Raw genomic sequence first — 21,186 nt, forward strand, 5'->3', positions numbered from 1 at the left:
GTTTTTTATTGTATTGTTTTGCTTGTTCTTTTTCGAGAAGTAAAATGCCCTGTTCAGTAAAACCCCCGCCTCTCCCCATGTGGTCGCCGCGGCCCCCAGCGAGCCGGCTGCAGCCTGCTGCTGAAGCTCTGCGTTTGAGCACTCCTCTACACTGAATGGCCACGCAAGCCATCAATTCTTCAATAAACATTTGAAACAAAATCGCTTTTTGCCGTAAGAAATCGTGGAGGAGGAAGGGAGGAGAAGGGAGAAGAGAGAAGAGAAAAGAAAGAAGAAGGGGAAAAAAAAAACTTGAGCGGGCCACTAATCGAGGGCCTGCTGCCTACAGGGCAAGCGCGCTAACCACTACAACACTCATTTAGGTAGATTGACCAGTGCAAAATTTCTACTTGTACTTTACACAAGTCTCAGCCAGCTGATTTTAAGACGGCCAATTGTCATTGCACTTTGGCATTGCAAATGTGAATGGTAATTGGTTGCTTTGAATTCATTTGGACAGAATGTTTACTGATAAAGGCTACTTTTGTCACGAGCCAATGACGGTCTCAGAGAAAGTGGGCGTGCATTTAGTCCGCAGAGGTGGTGCGGGGTTAGGACCACACCTAATGACGTCATACAGTAAGCACCCGCTCGTTTTCTCAGGTTGGGAGGGGCTGGTGCTTGGAGAGCAGAATGACTCATAGAAGGGGAGAAAGGAGGAAAACAATGTTTTGGGTGAGGAATTAGCATTTAACATGGCTTAAAGCTCCAAAAAGTGTTCATGTTACTGTCCCAGTAAATACAGTAACTGTAATTTATATACAGTAAATACTTGTAAAATTTTCACAGTAATTAAATGAGATTTTACAAAAACTAGCAGGCAATTTTTTATGCCAGTTATTTCTTGTAAATTCTACAGTCAATTTTTTTACAGTGTATGGTAATTAGAGATAGGCGAGTACCGTTACCAGGTATCTGTATCGGGCCGATACCAGACATATTTCATGGTATCGGTACTCGCGACGGATATTGATACTGGTATCGGTCCCCGCTCTTGTAGTCGTTTTTCGCTCAGGAACTATAGGCTGAAATGGTTATTTGGCATTTATTGACTGCCCCAGGTACCTCGAGTACGAAAAATACGAGAGCTTTTTCCTGCCTCAAGTACTCCTTTATTTAAGGCTTTAGTATAACGGACGCACTTTTAATTTAGCCACTTACGTCACCAACGCTAGGGAAAGAAGAAGTAGCGGACATTACTTATTTGATTCAAGCAGCGGGAACGAAGGAATTAAAGACAAATCGAAGGGGCGAGCGTAATGCGGAAATGGCGACGACGACGAACAACGTTTCAGTAGGTGAATCTGCGGAAGGATCATTACCGGAGAGAGCAAGCGCCCGCGGTGAACAAGGTCAAGGGTGCGGCCGACTCGCGGGAGCCCAGCCGGCCAAAAGCTGCGGGATGACCAGCAGTGACGCTTGCGGTGAGCGGTAGGTGGTGGCTTGGCTGAGAGAAACAATTAAACCAACTTGTTTTTCATTATTAAGTAAACATTTATTTATTTTGTTGTTGTGTTCTTTAAATTACTCTTTATGCAAGCAAAAATATATTTTATCGGCTTACTTGAGTTCTTGATAGAATTTTTAGTCGAGTATTAGAATACTAAAATACTTGATAATTGTAGTCCTACTGTATTCCTTAAAAGGAAGTTGTACAACCACATGTTTTGATTGGGACTTTTTTTTCCCTGGCCACTGGATTATTTGTTTCATTTTATTTATCTTTTTTTTTTTCAAAAATTCATCTTATTGTGAGCTCTATGCAAAATGACTTTTGTGAGCAAATTGAAAGAATATAATTCATTAATTTTAATGTTAAGGAAATTTACTATAATAGGGATTAATAGGTCTTTAAAAACATCTGTTATTGTTTTTTGGGGGTGGGGGCTGGGGGGGAATTTTATGTATCATAAGTACTAATGGTATCAGCACTTGGTATCGGTATCGGTGAATAGAGAATTGTGTGTAGTGTTTTGACAAAATGTTGACAAAATGAGCCCACTTTTCAAAATTGTGTTCGAATTGTGTTTATGATATAGGCTATACAAGTATCATTCATTAGGTCTTTCATCTGATCCTGGTACATTATTCTAATGATAAAGACATGCATCGTCATTCTCAAATAACACTTTAACAAGTGTGTGTGTTTGTGTGTGTGGGGGGGGGGGGGGTGCGTGTGTGTGCGTGGGTGTGTGTCTGGGGCCATAATAGCTCATGTGGATTATAAAGTGCTATCTGTCTTCGGCTAAGGCACTTCAAAGAGAACTTTGCCCAGGACACAGTGGAGAGAAGAGAGCCAAGGTAAGTCAACAGCTACCTTTTTTAACAACAACGAATTAATCATTTATACTTAATCTTCTTTATTAGTTTGTACAAGTGAACTATGTTCATTAAAGTCAGACTGCAGCACTTGTGCTGCTGCTAAATGATTCACAATAAAGAACTCAGTGCTAGTGGGATTAATTGTCAATGCAACCGCAAAATGAATAATACATCTGCTTGAAAACCTGTTGCAGCCACAGAAATACACATTTCATTATGCAGCCTATTATAGACAATAGTATGCAGAAAATGTGGCTTGTGTAGTAAATAATATGGTTGCTTTATACAGGGATGATTCCTTTTCAATATGTTGTGCTTTTGCTGTTGTGCTGTGATTTTTTGGGGATATGCAATGAGATAAGTGAATATTATCAAGATCAGTAGCAATACTGTCAAAAATATGGCGACCTTTGAATCATTTGCATGCCAGCGCTGCCAGCGCTGCTTTTCCATGTTCTTTTCTGTTCATTTATCCAATGTGCGGTTGCACCAAGAAAGCTTTTATTATCTGCAGTGGTAGATATTCTACCCATCAAATCTGCTTTTGAGCTCATTTTCTATTTTATAATATTCACTGTTGAGGTATTTGGAAAATGTGTTTCTGCACATTGGCCCGGCATTCACTTTGCTGATCAGTGCTCTGAACGGAACAGACTTCACCGTTGAGAGGGGAAGCACTTCCTCAACAACATCATTTTGTCAAGTTGTCTCCTGGTAATACAGTATGTTGCTGTGGCGAATTAAAATCGATCTTCATCTGTTTAGGTGGTGTTGGTCCATCTCTGTTATTGGTGGTGGCGGTTGATTTGGGGTCTTTGGCAACACGTTTTGTTGCCCCATGCACTAACTGAAGATGCTTTAACAGATTTGCATTGCTCTTTGTCGCTGTAGACAATTGACCTTACCGTGGCACGCCCCTCCCTGCTCACTAAATGCGACAAGCAGCGCCCTCGGACATTTACTGGTCAAGATGAGCTGAAATGCATACACTGTAATGGCAATGTTATCAGATCTTCCTTGTGATTTTGCGGTCAGGTATTTTCAGGACACCAATATTTCTCTTTGAAGCAAGCAGAGGAGCTTTAAATTTTTTAGTGAAGGGTATCTTTACTCCCTTGTCATGCAATTTTGCCCACAAATAAAGGAAATACACATCACTGCCTCTGCTGCTACAGAAGTCAGAAAAAAACAGAGTTGCCTCACTCACTCACTTTGACTGATTGTCAGCAAAACCGAGGTTTTTAGACATTGTTCCTGTCAAGCAGGGTAAGAATAGATTTATATTACCTCATAGCTTCAATGTTTTGTTGGCATTCATAGTAAATAGTAAGTCAACAAACGCGTGGAAGGTTATCGACCCGGAGCTATCGTTATCCTTGGGCTAAAAACAACAATGGAGAATTACCTTAGTGCAGACGTAATAATTTTGGAGGGCTTCAACTGATCGTGTGGTCCACAAAGTCGTATCTGGTGCAGACTTTTTTCGTAGAATAAACCGGACACCTTCTTCCAGTCGATCGGAATAACGGTTATCACTCTTACACAAGCCGTGACTACCATTTTTAATGATTTTTTTTAGCCTTTGGATAACTACAGAATGCACTACCGGGAGCTGGATTGCTTTGTTTGTCTGCAGCAAAAACGCACATGCTGACGCCTGACGCAGACATGACATTTTGCGTCTTGATTGGTTTACTATAGGTCATCCGGACGTGGTTTACGGTAAGATCAATATGCCGAATCTGAATTATCAGTACACATGCTCTGGCTCTGGCTCGTATACTTCCGGTTCAGAGGTCAAAGATCCCCAGCGGCCACAGTAGTGCAGTGGAATCAACGAGTAGAACAGTCAGTATTTTGATTTTGAGATTGCTTAAGGTCAATTTTGGGTAATATGCCAGGTTCCCATTGTTCAGTGCGTGATTGTCACAACGGTACACGTGGACTTAAAAAGTGGATGAAAGAATTTTGCCATATTCACGAGTGCAATAAAGGAACAACGTTGTATCTGCGACCCACCTTACATGTATCATTTTAGTTATTGATATATATTTTTAGTTATTGATATATATATTTTTTCAGATGAACAGGAAGAACATTTTTTTGTGCTGCTGTAGACTCACTCTCTCAACTTTCTCTCAGCTTTAGTACAAGAGGATCAACATCAATCTTAAGCAGAGATTCATAATCATGGTTGACAGCCTCCTGTTCCTACTCTTTTGTTTTGTTTTTATTCATTCATTTTTCCTTTTGGGCATATAATTGTGACAGTTTCAACACAACATTTATTCGTTACATCCGAAAAGAAAAGGGGCTGACGGGATGAAGCCGAAGCTTTTTAACCCCCATCCCCAGAATACATTTAAGACGCATAATTATCAAGTTGTCGATTCGTACATTGTTATAAAATACAATACACTGCGGCACATTGTCGTTCAAGCTCAATAAAACGTGTGCGTCGGCAAACGTTTCCATCAGTTCATCTTTCCGTGTCCAGTAGTGTTTGTTAAAGTTAAATTGTCCAGTAGAGTTGCGCTGGATTCAGTTGGGGCTTTCTGAAATGACCATGCAAGAGTTCCATATTTCTCTTCCCAGTAACACTGCACCCCCGTTTCTTACAAAATTATTTTAAAACATCCACTTTATAACGCTCAAGGTATTCTACATTGAGGTCACACGCCACCATGTTGCCGAACTGAAGAGGCATAACCTTTGACCTGGACCAGCATACCTTGCGTGCGGTGAGATTCCAAATCCGCTTATTCTTTCTGTCCAACACATAACTTGCATTTTACCAATATATTTTTAGCGTTCTTTATCTGCAAGAATTCAAAGTAGCGTTTGTATTTTCACCCTGAAAAGCCTTCACTCTCAGTTTAATGCGCAATTGCTATTGCAGCGTGTGTTGATGTTCGTTCTACCGGAGTTTTGTGTGAGTGCGTAAACCGGGTTTGTATGTTTGTATTAAGTAAAGCCATACTAGTAAGACCCGCCCTACTCTGTCAGGCTGTCTCTTATTGGCTTACCCTGACATCTTGCCCTATGTTAGCCAATCAATTAACCTATTTTTGGATTTCCGGGTTGTGTTCGAGTTAGAGTGAGAAGAGCCATGTGGACCCAGAGGCTGGTATGAGAGCACAAAGCTGTCAACAGATACCAGACCACAAATAGTGCACTCACAGCGAGCATCAGGGACGTCTGTAAAATGACAGATAGATAGACTCACGTGCCACAGCTTTTCACTTGGATCACATAACATAAATAACTTGGGTAACGCTCGTACAATAACTATAGGGCCGTTATAGAAAGGGGAAATTACAGCAAAAGTAAGGGTGTTAGTTCCAACACTGTTTCTATTATAAGCACTTCTCGGTTGGAATATTGTCTTGTATCTTCCTTACATTGAATGTTTGCAGGCGCTTTCCATTGGTGTGTCATGTGCATATGACTCAGAATCACACAGGGCCATGGGCACATTTGTCTCTTTCTCTGCCCTCGCTTGATCTTCACAGCACATTAAACAGCATGGCAATAAATGTCTAATTCAGCCAAATAGACACATACTCGCACAAGCAGCTTGACATTCACCTTGTTTCTGTCTTCAGTAATACATTGGAGGGAAGCTTAATGGCTTGAGTGACATGGTGAATGCCTTTGAAATGACTTGCTCAAACCTATCTGTGGATTTTGTAACAATATGTGGACAAAAGTTTGGGATGTCTGATCATTACAGAGACAGAAACTGGATGAAAATAAATTCAGTGTATTTGTGAATTGGTGTGTGACCTGCTCCTGCCATTATCCTCAACAGGTTAAATGGGAAATGATGACATGCTTGATAGGTGGCCCAATTGTTGTTGGGCTAGAGTGTGTGTGAGAAGAAAATTGTCTATTGATTTAAAAGAATACTGTCGAGGTCAGAGGTCACTATTTTAGTGTTTGGGCGAGAGCGAATGGATTTTCTGTTATAGTTCATCCCAAAGAGCCTTTTAATAAACTGTCATTAATATGAAAATCTCATACTATTGGGGAATGTTGGGATCGAACCCAAATGTTGAATGATTACGTGCTTTGTCTCAAACAGTAAGTAAGTTCTTCAATACTTTCCTTATCTATGAACTATTTCACAAATGCCTTTGTTAAAGGTTGTTATTACTGTGAGGGAACATGTCCACATATGTGCATGTCAGTTTAGTGAGTGTAGATTTTTTTTTCTTGGTGTGTGTCCTGCCGTTGGGCCTCATTAAGCATGAAATTATATCTGACCTTTGAGACCTCGCCTTTAGAATCATGGTGTCATTAATTGGTTCTAAAGTTGTTGACCTTCATCTCACATCCCTTTGGTTTTGTGTTTTAGATGGGGAGAAGGCGGTTCTCGGGTTTGGAGGTGACCTTGATGGTCATGTTCGCATTGATGTTGGCAGTAGCCGTTGCTCTAATAGTTCTTTTTGCTACCGGCGAACCTGGGACCATTACGGATGGTAAGTGAATCTACATGTGCATGGAGACGCAACTACAAAGAGTTTTCTTTCATGGGCCACAATATTAAATAGGCTATGCCTGAACAATAATGTGATAAGAATGTCCAAAATATGCCTTTAAAATAAAATGTATAATGTGATTGTTACATTGCCATGTGTTTTGAGACAGGCCAAAATTTTGAAACTATTGAGGTTGTAACTTGCAGTGTTGTAAAAGTGAACGAAATCATATTATTAAGTATTGACTCTTTTTCATACCGCTAATAAGGTAACCAAAATATTAGAAACGTCTGTTAGTATGATGCAAGGCAACTCTACACTATTCTTTGATTGAACAAGTGTATCTTGTAATGTGGGCTCTGAGTCTTCTAGTTCATAAAATATTGAAATCATATGCACCACATTACATACATACACATACATTACCAAATGTATGAATGATTGATTAAAATGGGATTATTTGTGGAATAATTAGTTTGTTAATAAAACAACATCAAATAATTTGGGATTAACACAGAACAACCTTTGACTGGCCTTACTGTATGTAAACTTATATTTGACTAGGTTGTAAAGCATAAAATACACGAATCATGTTTAGGATTTGCAACTGCTATCTGTGTGTTTATTATGAGGATATTTCATATCTTTTGGCAGAGACAACAGAGGTGTTTGTTCCACAGTGTCCAATTATTCGTCCTGAGGAAAGGGTGGACTGTTTCCCTGATGCTGGAGCCTCCAAGGTATGTTTGACAATTAATATGGGGGTTTATGTATTCAGAGACTTTGGACTCCTCAATATACTTTACTGCCTAAGGTTTTCCATTTGATATCACAACTAGTGTCGTAGCTGATTATTACCAGGTTATAATGATTTTTTTTTTCCAACACAAACATTATTACTCATGATAGTAAAATTGTGGCATAACTATGGTAGTGTAAGGGGGTAGTGAGATACAGAGAGTATATACATTTATTGTTTGGTTGTATAAAAGTTCAGTGTAAAATAGGCCTATTAAAAATATTATCATAGCAATTTGCTGTCGGGGCCTTGTCGTCTTGTTAAAGGCCATCTGTGTGTTAAATTTAGCTCAATATGCACCAGCTCTTTATTTGGATCTCAATAAATATCGCTGCAGTAATACCCAGGCCAAAAAGATTACTGTCTGTATAGTTCCTAATTTTACAAAAATCACCTAAGTTCATGTTTCTTCCACAGAGAGGATGCCAGCAGCGTGGATGTTGCTGGAGCCCTCTAGATGAGCGAAATGTACCTTGGTGCTACTTTTCAACCAACCACGGATACACTGTTGAATCAGTGGAGCAGCCAAATCCTTCTGGTAAATTTGTAATGTTTTAGGATTTGATGTCGTGGAAGGCGACAGGTTGAAAAGACAGTAAACATTTAATTTTGTCTCCAGTTAAAATCTTAACCCATCCAAGACCCTGCTGTTTATTTTATCTTATTAAATTCAAAAAACAACAACACCCTTGCATATTTACATGCATTTAAATACATTACATTGATTGATTTTGTTGATTAATATGCTTAATTTGTTTCGATTGTAGGTGGGAAACATTTTTAAGGTTAAGTTGAAAACAATTTCCACTTCCACCAGTGTTTCGTCTTTTGCTCATTGACTGATGACCTTATTTCCTTCACTATGCAGCTAAGTTTGGAGGCCAACTGAGGGCGTATAACTGCAATCTGTCTGTCTTACCCTTATCTTGTTTTTTTTCCCTCAATCACTCACTTTGCCTCAGGCATGTCTGTCAGTGAAACATGACGTGCAGCCTCTCACAGTGAGCCTGCTTGAATTTGCTAAATGTAGATTTTTCTGTTTCCTGCATGGATTCATTTTGCTTTAAGTGAGCTTTGTTACTGGTTTCTCATTCTGAACAAATACCTTTTCAGCTGTATTGTTAGATTTGTTAAATAATGTGATATTGTTAAAAACCCAAGGGCAAAATAAAATCATTTTTTTCTGCTGATAAAATACTGCATTTGAAAGCACTGTTTCGACAAAGGTGGATGCATTGAAATATTTTAAAACAAACAATAGCATCTCTCAAGCTAACAGGATTCACTAAACACAAACATATTTATACAGTGTTGGACATATTAAGAATGAATGGGACCTCTCCTACTCCCCTACAGGACTCACTGTTATGTTGTTGTGACAGCAGCTTACATCCGCCTATCCACAGTCCGAGTTGGCCATGTTCCAGGTCTCCATAGTAAAAATGGCTGATCAGAGATCAGGGCTGTGTTCGTAAAGTATCTGTCAAAGCGAACACAAACCCATTGGTGGACACCAACGGTCGGGGATGCCATTAAGCTAAAAATGTTAGCCTTTTAGCTGATGTATCCCTGCATGCAAAAAAGAATGTGGCTTTGGTTGTCCCTAGGAAAAAAAAAACAATATGTAGTGAGAGGAGATAGATAGATACCTTTAAAAAAAAAAAAACTGTTTAGCACCATCAACACTGGGTAAAGTGGGGATGGAATGCTGTTGACCACTATGTTTTTTGTAGACCATTAAACACTATCCATATGGCAATGATTGAGGACAGTAAGATATTTCATCAGTTCTTTTAAAGTCATTTATTAATTTTTAGTTTTTTTGTAAATATACACTATACTGTTTTTGCTTTCTTACTTAAACATAACCTGTCGGACTTGCAGTCATGATCTGATCTGTATTATGACCTGGACCTTATTGTGTTTTTATGGCAGTAATAAGGGCACATCTGAAGAGAATGACCTCCCCTTCTTTGTTTGGAGAAGATATACAGGAATTGTCATTTCATGCTGAAATGCAATCAAGCAATCGACTTCGTTTTAAGGTACACACATTTACACACACACACACACTTTTCAAGACCGACAAAGAAAACATTGTTCTGCATAACCTCAGATTTATTTTCCTATTTGTTGTGGTTTTCTTAGATATCTGACGCCAACATGCAGAGGTTTGAGGTGCCCCATGAACACGTTAACAGCCTCAGCCATCATCCGACCAGTCCCATTAGCAACACACTGGAGATCACAAGCAAACCTTTTGGATTGGTCGTGCGCAGGAAGGGGAACAAAAAAGTCCTGTGAGTTCTCAATGCTGATTGGCTGTTTTCTGTAAATATTTTCTATGGATGGAACAGTGAACCATTGTTTTCATGTGGACAGCCAGCCTTACTGTGTGAGTTACAATCAAAACCTCCTACAGGCATATTGTCCCTGTGTGAAGAAGATGGTGTTTTCCATTGTGTGACATTTTTGTTTCGTTCAAGAGCAATAAAAAACAATTTCACAGTGACGTAGTTCATGAAAGCTGACCAAGCAACTTAAAAGTAGAAATACTTGTTTGAGGGAGGATTCTGGTAGAGAATGGAAGTGCATGTCTGAAAGCATGTTTTCACTCTTTGGTAGGCTACGCAGTTTAAAAGAATACAACCAGGGGAACACACAGTTGTCATAAAATAAAGATTTAACATTGGACTGCAGCATTTAAAGGGAACGTTACCATAAAAAGAAAAAACTAATTTTTAGTCATTTGTGTTAAAACATTCATTACCAGTTGACAGTAGTCCATAATATATATGATCTGTGAAATAATAAGCCATCTCTGGCCCTGCTTTGTGCCTCTAATTTGATATAAAACCATAAAGTCAGAGAAAAAAGAACAAAAGAGAGGTAGAAGGTGTTACTTACACAGTGTCAGTCATTTGCCACACACTCACGGGCACACCCATTGGGTGCAACCTCACAAACAATCAAACCAATAACACTTAAAGCTCAATTTTCATGGCTGCCGCAAGTCTACCGCGAGGGAGCATTTTAGAATCTCCCAATCTCCCTCTTAGACTGCTCATGAGGTTAATGGTTTCTAAGTGCATGTGCAATTCTCAAGTCACGCTGGACTTGTTTACACCTACTGTAGTTCTTACACTTTTTACTTTTCACATAGTCAAGAGCAAGGCTAAAGGTTAAAGTTGAGCAAACCAAATACACTTATCATGTTATATTTACCCTTCATATCATAAAAACTGCAGTAGATCATAAACCTATACACAGAACCTTGGCCTGATCATCATCTGGAATGTAGCTAGGATCCCCCTGCTTTAAATTGCACCATTTCTGTTTACCACAGCTTCTGATGACATTTTGTGTCTAATAAAAATACCGTATCTTTTTTAAATCTGCAGCATGACAAGCATTCATAGAAATCTCAAAATGTTCACAATTTTCCATGTGAGTTTAGGCTAAATTGCTAACTCAAACTCAAATTGTATTACTTACATTTGCCTCTAATTGTCCATGTCTTAAATTACATACAGGTTTGACACAACGATGGGACCATTGGTGTTTGCAGACCAGTTCCTACAGCTGTCTGCTAAACTTCCATCCAAGAATATTTACGGTCTGGGAGAGCATGTACACAGACAGTTTCGCCATGACATAAACTGGAAGACCTGGCCCATCTTCACCAGAGATGCTTTCCCGAACGGGGTGAGAAGTCTCTTAATTGACTGTGAATGATATTTTGCTAAAACACTATTTGCCTAAATATCATTTGCCTTAAAGTAATTACGTAGACACACACATGCGGTAAATACGTTGGGCAAGCTACTTGTAAAATGTAGCAAGCACAGTCTGCACAAATAATAGTTAAATGAACCACAACCAAAAGTTTTCAGCTTCATCATATGCACAAAGTTTTACCCTATTGCTGCCAAACACGTTCCTAGCTAGTGCGAGGTCAGCTGTGATCTTATCTCGTGAATGTCATAAACTTTGGTAAATAGTGATTAATGTCCTGGATGTGGGTTGCTCAGTTAAAACATCTGAACATGTAACTGTTCTATGAGGAGTCAATTCCATCCATCCATCCATCCATCCATCCATTTTCTGTACCGCTTGTCCTCACAAGGGTCGCGGGGGTTGCTGGAGCCTATCCCAGCTGGCTTCGGGCAGTAGGCGGGGTACACCTTGAACTGGTTGCCAGCCAATCGCAATTAGTCAAGTGAATTTGTTATAGCATGGCCGTGGCTATTCACTCTGCTCTCTCCTCTGCGATTGCTTCCAGCTGTACACTTTCCATCCCACTCGGCTTCATTATAAGACAGTTCATGTCATGGCATGTTTTAATACACTAAGATTGACAGGCACATGATGTCAAATGGAAGAGATGCATGTTCGGTTCTGAACTGCCTGAGGAAATGATTTTGTTTTGTGATCACCAATGTAAATAAATGACTGAAAAGCCATTTGAAAGCTGTTTGAAAGCTATACGTAGTTGTAGAAATGTAGTTAAACAACCAAACATGTAACACTGCTACTGCCCAGCACTGGGCATCATTCTGCAATGTACCATTATTAATAAAGTATGTGATGACACTAATGATTTTTTAAATTGATTACATGATTTGATTTTAAATGAGTTTGCGCTTTGTAAAGCACAACATATTCGCTTTTAGTCCTTAGCTAATGAGTATGAGTGACCCGTTGTTTGTCAGGTAATCAACATACATTTTGCTCAACATCTTTGCGCTTTCCTTGTTATAAATAGTTATAGCTTATTAATAAATAATGAAATGACTAACCTGTTTAAATTATAGCCACATGGAGTGACTTGTCAGGCATTCCACATAATATATTTATAGTACTGTATACTGCAGTACTCAAAGGACAATACTGATACCGTCAAACAATAAACCACATGCTCAACGGTATTTCTCTTGTGTCCTTTCATCCAGTTGCATACAAAGGAAATATATGTTGATGTTGATAGATAGCAAGTAGATAGATAACAGGAGGAGGTTGTGGTAGATGAGTCTTGGACAAGAGAAACTGATGTTTGATTTGACTTTCCAGCTGTGAGCCATGTTTTTTTTTTCTGACAGAGTTTACAGCAAGAAACTTTCTGTTTCCCATTTGCAACGAAAACGTGTTTTTCCAGCTGTAGAGAGGCGTTTATAATAGGCTAATAATTTCTAACTGTAATCTTTCAATAAAATCGAACCAATTGTGTGAACTCATTTTGTCCAAGTTAGAAGATAAAAGAATTCCGTATACAGTACAAGTAATCCAGATCTCTATGTTTACCTAATATATTGACCTCTTTCTCTAGGGAACACATAACCTTTATGGACACCATCCCTTTTTCCTGTGTCTGGAAGACAATAGTGGAAAGTCGTTCGGGGTCTTCCTCATGAACAGCAATGCAATGGGTAAAAAATAAAAAACATATTTGCCAATTCCGAGTCCATCATGTTGCACAAATCCAAATCTAATTGGGCTTATTTATGGTTATATTCAAGATGACACTAAAGCCTGCCATTACTGTATGGTGTCTAATTTCAGAAGTGACACTGCAACCTGCACCTGCGGTAACATACAGAACAATTGGAGGAATCCTTGACTTTTATATTCTTTTTGGAGATACACCGGAACAAGTGGTGCAGGAGTTTCTTGAGGTGAGACATGTCTAGGAAATTATATAATTATAAAGTATGCATCCCATATAGGGGCAAATGTTTGTGTGTTGGAGAAGGTATAAATGCGTGCTCCTGTCAGGGTTCATTCGAGGTTCACAAACATTTGTTAAACGTTCAACGGGAGTTTTTAGGTTTTTGTATTGTTTCAATGAAATTTCCTTGCGACAATAAAAAACAACATTACAACTTGTTAGATAACCATTAATTAAACTGTTTAGAGATTATATATAGAACATTCAGAGAACATTGCGACCTTGAGTCAACCCTGACGTGAAATCAACATTCGCCTAAGCGTCTCAAACCTTCGCTCTTCAGTGGGATACAAGCTTTAAAAGCCATTCAAAGCAATATATAGTAATGTGCATTTTGTTCAAATTTAGTCAATATTTTTGCCACGCAATCTTAATTTTATTCGGTTGTAATGGGGGAAGGACTCTAAATGTCAATGATAACATGGGAAGCCTATTATATTGGTAAAAACATGTATATTTGATGCTGACTTGACCCTAACAACTGTGCTTTCAGCTTATTGGCAGGCCTGTCATTCCGCCCTACTGGTCACTTGGGTTCCAGCTTTCTAGGTGGGACTACGGTAGCTTGAGTGAGGTCAAGAAAACAGTGGAGAGGAATCGTGCAGTGGACCTCCCATATGTAAGAGTTTGTCTGCTCCAATAGGATTAATTTCAGATCTACACCATGCTATTTATAATGTATAGGTTTGGGGGTTCTAATCTCAGCTCTTGAGGATTTTCTTAAAATATTCAGATTTTTTTTTCACATTCCAAAGTGATGACCGAAAATTGTCCAGGGGTGTCAATGCGAATGGGTGTTTATGCACGGTAAATTTAGCCTGCAGTTAGCTAGCAACCAGTCCAGTGTATAGCCTGCCTCTCACCTAAAGTCAGCGAGGATAGGATGTATAATCATCAACAAAATCCCAAATTCATGGCGGCTCCCCGAATGGCAAATACCTCGAACAGGTGTGAGGTGCTGTTGACTGAATTTGTGGCACATGCAGAAACTCTCCTGTTTTAAGCAAAGTCACACTTGACTTTCCTGTGTGCTCGTTATCTATAACGAAACTGTACCAACTTTGGGGAGAGGGCAAATGATCATCAATGATCATATTTGATATAGCTACTTGTAAAAATATACAGTACTTAAATAATGAAATATTCCTTGCTGCAAGCAGCCCCATAAAGTTAGATGAAGTTAGAATTTATATGTCCTGGACTTGGTTGTTTACTTTATATTTTGTGAAACATTACAATAAAATAAAAAATAACATCACAAGGCTTAACACGTTGGATATAAGGCTGCCATGCTTGTGTGTAAGAACAACTCACGTTATGGGCTTTTCTTTTCCCCCCCACTGATTTTCTTTACAAAGAAGACGACAAAAATAGGAGCAGATCCATCAAATTCTGCTCCTGTTATTTTGTCAAATAATGCAAGCACAAACATCAAGTGTAAGAAAGTGTGCTGGACGTGGTTTCCTTAAGAGCAATGGTGAAAAGATTTCAGTGAATGATATCAATACCTCACCTTTGCGACCTGTGATATTATTTTAACAGTTTATACACCAGAGTGTAGTTCCTTAGGCCTGACCTGTAACACTAGCAGGGGAGGCGTGATGTTGAGGTGGAAGCAGCAGTTGGCTAGACAGTCTGAGCGATAGCGATGGCCTTTAGCTGAGACGGGGTTATTCAGCTTTCTGCCAAATAACGGCACGTCAGCGTAGCTCTATACAGGTTCAAACGCGAGAGCACTATTTTTCAAGTGTAAGTGAACATTAATGCTGATCAAAGATCAATCGAACAAGTTACTTTCATTATCTCATTCATCCTGATCAAAATGAGAAACCCACTCCAGCTTGTGTCCCCTTCTTTGGTGCTGGGTAAAGTTCCAGTTCTGTAAGACATTTTCATAGAAAATATGATCAAAAGTAGTTTGACACCTCTTTTTAAAATGAATTGCTAAGGTAAATTCTTAATCCTAACCTTTATACTTCATATCATCATAAAATTGTATCACAACATCAGTGTTGTTGTATCCCACAGTATCAAACGCAATCAAGGCGTTAACTGATTACTTACTTTCATGAAACACATCGCTGATTATGTTTAACCTTTTATTTACTGTATATATAAAGATTGCGGATGCTTCCTCTTCTGTCAAGGGGAGCAATTTATGACACTTTAGAGATGGACTCTTGGATTAAAGGTGGCACTGCAATTGAAAGAAAAGAGTCAGGGATGAACAGTATAAAAAGTCTGATCTGAGTAAATAGCATGAGCACTTAACATGAACTAACAATCATGCATCGACGACACTTAGTGTCCCTGTTTAATTAAAAGCATGTATTCAAGTTGTTTTCTTGTTCAAATTCTCTCACTTTTGTTTTCCAAAAATAAGAAAAACATGGCCATTTATTACGGGTGTCAAAATGTGTGTGTTAATTTTGAGTTAATTTAAAGTTGTTGTTTTTTAAAAATTAATGCGTGGTTAATGACTGGCCCTGAGCTACCACACATTCTTACAAATGTTTTTCTCGTGGCAGAAAAATGACCTCAACACAAATCAATATCACACTTGTTTTGTTTTTTTACAGTACAGTACAGTACTTAAAAAAAAATCAATTTAATTAATATTATGAAATTACTGTATCAATGATTAAAAGATGCAGCCATATTTCTATTAGTTTAACATTTTTTTCCACTTCTTTGTTAACAAGAGTATAAAAAAAATTATACATTTAAAACAGATATAAAATTTGCAATGAATTGTGAGTTAACTATTGAAGTAATGCGATTAATTACGCTTAAAGATTTAAATTGCCTGACAACCCTACCATTTATTATTACAATTCATGCAGTAAATGTTTTTAATTAAACAGCAGCACATATGTGCATTTTTTTTTAATTATTACATTAACACAACATTATTTTTCAAACCAAATGATTTACTTTGACATAATATTCTGCTGTCATGTGCATGTCATTTTGTCTGAACAACCTCATACAGGAAATCCAGTATACTGACATTGACTACATGGAGGATAAGAAAGACTTCACTTATGATAAAGTCAAGTTCAGTGAGCTGCCTCAGTTTGCTGACTACCTTCATGAGAAGGGACAGAAATACATCCTCATCCTGGTAGGAAACACCTGAACATCAATTAAGTATATTGTCTATTTCATCTAATACAAAGAGCTTGGAGTACATTTGAAAAGAAGTAAACAGCTGTTTCATAATAGCGTAGCATTTTAGTTTTATAACAATATATATGTTGTTGCTTTTTGTTGTGTCAATTAATATGAGCAACAAAGGCCAAATTACCTTGAACAGAAATTCTGGTAGCAATTTTGTAATAGTCTAAGAAGAAAACATCAAATCCTCATTTTAGCTATTAAATGTCAATTCTAATAACTTTGTTTGTTTGTTGCAGAATCCTGCCTTAATCATCCAGTTTTATTTGCAAATATTCACATCATTACCTTGCTTTTCTTCATTATGAGTGTGTTTCCCTGTTTGTCTGCTTGCTCAAGGATCCTGCTATTGCCACCAGCAAACGAGTCGGGAATCTGCCATATGAGTCATTTGACCGTGGGACCGAGAAGAATGCTTGGGTCACTGAAAAAGATGGCAAAACTCCTTTATTGGGAGAGGTAAGATAAAAATAATAATAATAATAAAAAAAAAGCATAGACATTAATCAATACTGGTCATGGGCCAGTTATTGTGTTCTGATATTTATTTAATACTGACTGCTTATTTATTTTTATGATCGCTTAGAATTAGCAATTTATTTGTCCAAATGAAATCGTGTAATCTATGTTCTGTATGCAAACACAAGTTAAACAAGATTAGACAAGAGTGAGATTAATATCACACTGTACTTGATAATTACAAAATTGTAATTATGCTTAATCTTCCGTTTAACATTGCAATCAGCATCACAAATAATAAGGAATATTTGTTGATTGTAGTGGGAAAAAAGTTTGTTGGATCACAAGGCAATACAATGGCCAAGTGCTTTCATCTGTTGCCCCACTAAAGCTCCATATTCAAGCCCTGTATATTCCAAGTGGTATAGAAGATGGATAGATCAACGATGTTTGCAGTTTGTTTTGAGCCGCCGCATTAAATAGTAGGTCATCTATTAAGCAAGTGTATTTGTTTGTACGCTGACGTCTGGGTGACTAGTTTGTCCTCATTTTCATCAAACCATAACACACACTAATGGAAGTTCAAGCCCCTGGTGTGCTATTTTCTCCCCCGTTCCCCCGCACAGCTTGTTTTTAAAAGGCTCATACCCACTGTGAAGGGTGGATGTGTGAGGGATAAACTTGTGCTTTTACCGCCTTGTTTTGATTATGCACACGATTAGGCCTAGTCCCACTGCTAATCGCCTTTTCATGCTGCTTATAACAGGTCAAACATATGCATTGATTCCACATTAGTATTTAATCTTAAAATGTTCTGCATCACTGCATCGCGGATTAAGCATGGAGAGAGAGAGAGAGGGGAAGAGGTGTCGAAAGGGAGCAAGACAACACTATAAAAAATTGTGCTTCTAGTTCTGCGAATGACATGCTGCTGTTAATTTATTATCTTGGTGCACACTTATAGGTGTGATTATTAGAGTTTCTTGTTTATTTCCATTTGAATGTGCATCAAAATTATGAATGCAACTGAGGTTTTCTTGGGGAAAGCATTGCATTGCTTTGGAAATTGAAGTTAAGATGCATACATTACTTTTAGCTTGCTGTTTATATTTCAGTATGAATGCAAGATAATAACAAGCAACCGGAAACAGCACTGATGTGTGAAACCCGGAACTCCCGCCTCCTCCATGGCATGTACCCCATTGGAAATTTTCCCACGGCACACCAGACAGTATCTCACGGCACACTAGTGTGCTGCGGCACAGTGGTCGAGAAACCAGTATATGCTTCGGGCCGCTGAATAATGGATGGTGTACCGCAAATGGACCCCAGGCCAAAGTTTGGACTCCACTGATGGAACCAAAAATATGTAAATATATATTACCCATCTATTAAACAACAAATACCTAGATCCTCAGTTGGTACTGCTATGTAGGAAATTTGACATTTACTTATTAAAAGTACAACTTCTTCCCACTTTTTCAACAAAAAAAACCACTATATTTTTGTAATATTATGACATTATACTGTACTTTGAAATACGCACATTGAACTATAGACAAGTAGGAAAGCAGGCAGATGGGCAGTATGCAACTACAGAAGATAACATTTGGTAGAAAAAAATCCAGTAAAAGGGAAGAAGCAGAGACTTTAAAAAGTAGCTACTGTTGCACCAAACAACCTCGGAGTTCTGACCACCTGCCAGAAACATCTGCCTGAAAGTAAAAAATAAAGTCTGTGTGTGTGCGCGCGCGTGTGTGAGTACTGAGCGTATGCAAAAATGATTCATGCCAAGGCTTCTAACTACTTGCTTTATTGGTGAAGGAAGTCAGGATAAAGTGGACCAACCTTGAGATTCTCTCACAACATAATGGCGCACACAGACCAAGAAGTACAATAGCTTTCATTCTTAGTGGATCAATCATTTTCCTTGGTACATGATATACAGGATGACTCAGATCACATGGTCACATCTAGAGAGCTCTATCCTTTATTGATTTCTCCTCTCAGCAATTTCCTCATATTCTTTTGCTTGGCCAGTTTCAACCCTGCAGTTTTGTTGTTTTGTTTTGTTTGACCTTTTTGACACTTTTTTCCCCCTTTTGTTTGTGGTACAATATTTCTGATGATTTAAACAAAAACAAAAAAACACTCTCTGTCCTTGCCAGGTATGGCCGGGAGAGACTGTATTTCCGGACTACACCAGCCAAAACTGCATCGACTGGTGGGTTGATGAGTATGAGAGATTCTCCCGGGAGATCAAACATGATGCCCTCTGGATAGTGAGTCGGATTCCAAGACCTTTGGAAGACATATACAGTACATTATTGTATTTATAATTGCAACGGTTAAAGATACATTGATTCATAAGTATGACTCATCCTGTTACAGGACATGAATGAAGTGGCTAACTTCAAGAAAGGATCGATTAAGGGCTGTGATGATAACAACTTAAACTATCCTCCCTACACTCCAAGTAAGAGTCATTTTCTTTTCCACCCATTCATTTTCTGCACCGCTGATCTTCATTAGGGTCGCAGGTGATTCTGTCCCAGCCTTTGGGCAAGACACCGGGGACGTCCTGAACTGGTCGCCAGCAGTCTCAGGGAACATACAGACAAACAACTATTCACATTCTCATCCAAGGATAATTTAGAGTCTTGAATTGACCTACGACATGTTGTTATTAGAATGTGGATGAAGCTAGGGTAACCATCGACAACCCATAAGCACAAGGAGAGCATTCAGACTCCACCAATGAATGTCCCAGCTTGGATCTAAACTGTGGTAGCCACTACTGTAACTCACTGTTCTGTTGAAATATCTTCTCTCATGTCAACCATTGCACAACTAATTGTGTTCTTCAGTAATACATTTTATACCTTATAAAACTCATGACACTCTGTGACTCCTTTAGAAGAAGAAAAAACCGAATTGCTTTATATGAATACAAATAACAGGCACAATGTGACCAATGACAACATTCCAATCTAGAATCTAAAGAAGATTACAATTGAATAACTACAGAAGGCAGCATTTGGAGGGTCTGTCTCCTGAATCCTTTTCAGTTTCACCCTTTACATCACATCATTGCCCGATTTCTGCAGTTATCACATTGTTCAAGTGATTATCGAAACAAGGTAATATGATATGCTTTATAGGAAAATGGCCTATTACTCCCAATATATATACACATTCACCATATGTGTATGTTAATCTGATTGGTTTCATACTTAACATTTGCATGGGTTAAATGGAAGTGGTGTAAAAACAGCTTGAGGTACAAAAGGCAAAAAACATCTGGCGGCGCACTTCATTGTCCCTATCCTGGCTGTCTGTGTCGTCCTTCAACTATAGTAGCAACAATACTGACTCAAGTGACTTAAGTGAACTGTATCGCTGTAATGGATGACTCAGAGTATCTCAATGTTCAACAAGACAAGGAACAGAAAATAACAGGAAATTTAAGTTTTATATCATGACACATCTATGTACACTGACAAAAAAATCTGATAATGGACTGAAACCATACAGATACATATTATTTTGCCTATCCATCACTGCCATTCTTTCCAACCAACAGAGATTATGGATGAGGTGATGTATAGTAAGACTCTGTGTATGGATGCCAAGCAGGCCTGGGGGAACCACTATGATGTTCACAGTCTCTACGGCTACTCAATGGTGCTGGCTACTGAAAAGTGAGTGCAGAATCAATGTTGGTATTTTGCCAACTTGTGCTTTGGAAGCCAACTGGCTGACATCCCTTTATAGCAATGAAGAATTAGCAGCAAAATACAAAAAAATGTATTTCTGAATGTACGTAATTTTGGTAGGGTCCTGATTTAGGCCAGAATTAATGAGAGAGAATGCTCTGGGTTTCTTCTTCTTTTCCTTTTGGCTTGTCCTTTTGGAGTCACCACAACATGCCATCCTTTTCCACCTGAGTCTATCTTCCACATCCTCCTCACTAACATTACACCGGCTACCGGCATGTCTTCCCTCACTACAACTATAAACCTTCTCTTAGGTCTTCCTCTCATTCTCTTGCCTGGCAGTTCCATCACCCTTTTACTAATATACTCACTTTATCACCTCTGAACATGTCCAAACCATCTACGTCTTCTCTCTCTAGCTTTCTGCCTAAAACTTCTAAATTTGCACCGAAACCTATAAAAGAGGTG

The 21,186-nt window shown here is 38.6% G+C and overlaps 1 protein-coding gene across 1 annotated transcript in view; it reads left to right on the forward strand.

Annotated features, from left to right (window-relative positions):
- The first annotated feature begins 2,314 nt into the window (after nucleotides 1-2,314).
- The window catches only part of si (sucrase-isomaltase), a 56,620-nt gene continuing 37,748 nt past the window's right edge, over nucleotides 2,315-21,186 (forward strand). Inside the window, exons 1-15 of the mRNA XM_086080208.1 lie at nucleotides 2,315-2,340; nucleotides 6,719-6,842; nucleotides 7,497-7,582; nucleotides 8,059-8,179; nucleotides 9,577-9,686; nucleotides 9,790-9,941; nucleotides 11,175-11,346; nucleotides 12,968-13,067; nucleotides 13,201-13,313; nucleotides 13,860-13,985; nucleotides 16,359-16,490; nucleotides 16,883-17,002; nucleotides 19,171-19,284; nucleotides 19,394-19,478; nucleotides 20,586-20,703. Coding sequence (XP_085936334.1) covers nucleotides 6,719-6,842; nucleotides 7,497-7,582; nucleotides 8,059-8,179; nucleotides 9,577-9,686; nucleotides 9,790-9,941; nucleotides 11,175-11,346; nucleotides 12,968-13,067; nucleotides 13,201-13,313; nucleotides 13,860-13,985; nucleotides 16,359-16,490; nucleotides 16,883-17,002; nucleotides 19,171-19,284; nucleotides 19,394-19,478; nucleotides 20,586-20,703 — 1,673 coding nt within the window. The 5' untranslated portion in view covers nucleotides 2,315-2,340. The remainder of the gene's footprint in view (nucleotides 2,341-6,718; nucleotides 6,843-7,496; nucleotides 7,583-8,058; nucleotides 8,180-9,576; nucleotides 9,687-9,789; nucleotides 9,942-11,174; nucleotides 11,347-12,967; nucleotides 13,068-13,200; nucleotides 13,314-13,859; nucleotides 13,986-16,358; nucleotides 16,491-16,882; nucleotides 17,003-19,170; nucleotides 19,285-19,393; nucleotides 19,479-20,585; nucleotides 20,704-21,186) is intronic.

The sequence above is a fragment of the Leptonotus elevatus genome, chromosome 7 (assembly GCF_054856555.1).
Source record: "Leptonotus elevatus isolate MCC_2025b chromosome 7, RoL_Lele_1.0, whole genome shotgun sequence".
In the NCBI taxonomy this organism is placed as follows: domain Eukaryota; kingdom Metazoa; phylum Chordata; class Actinopteri; order Syngnathiformes; family Syngnathidae; genus Leptonotus; species Leptonotus elevatus.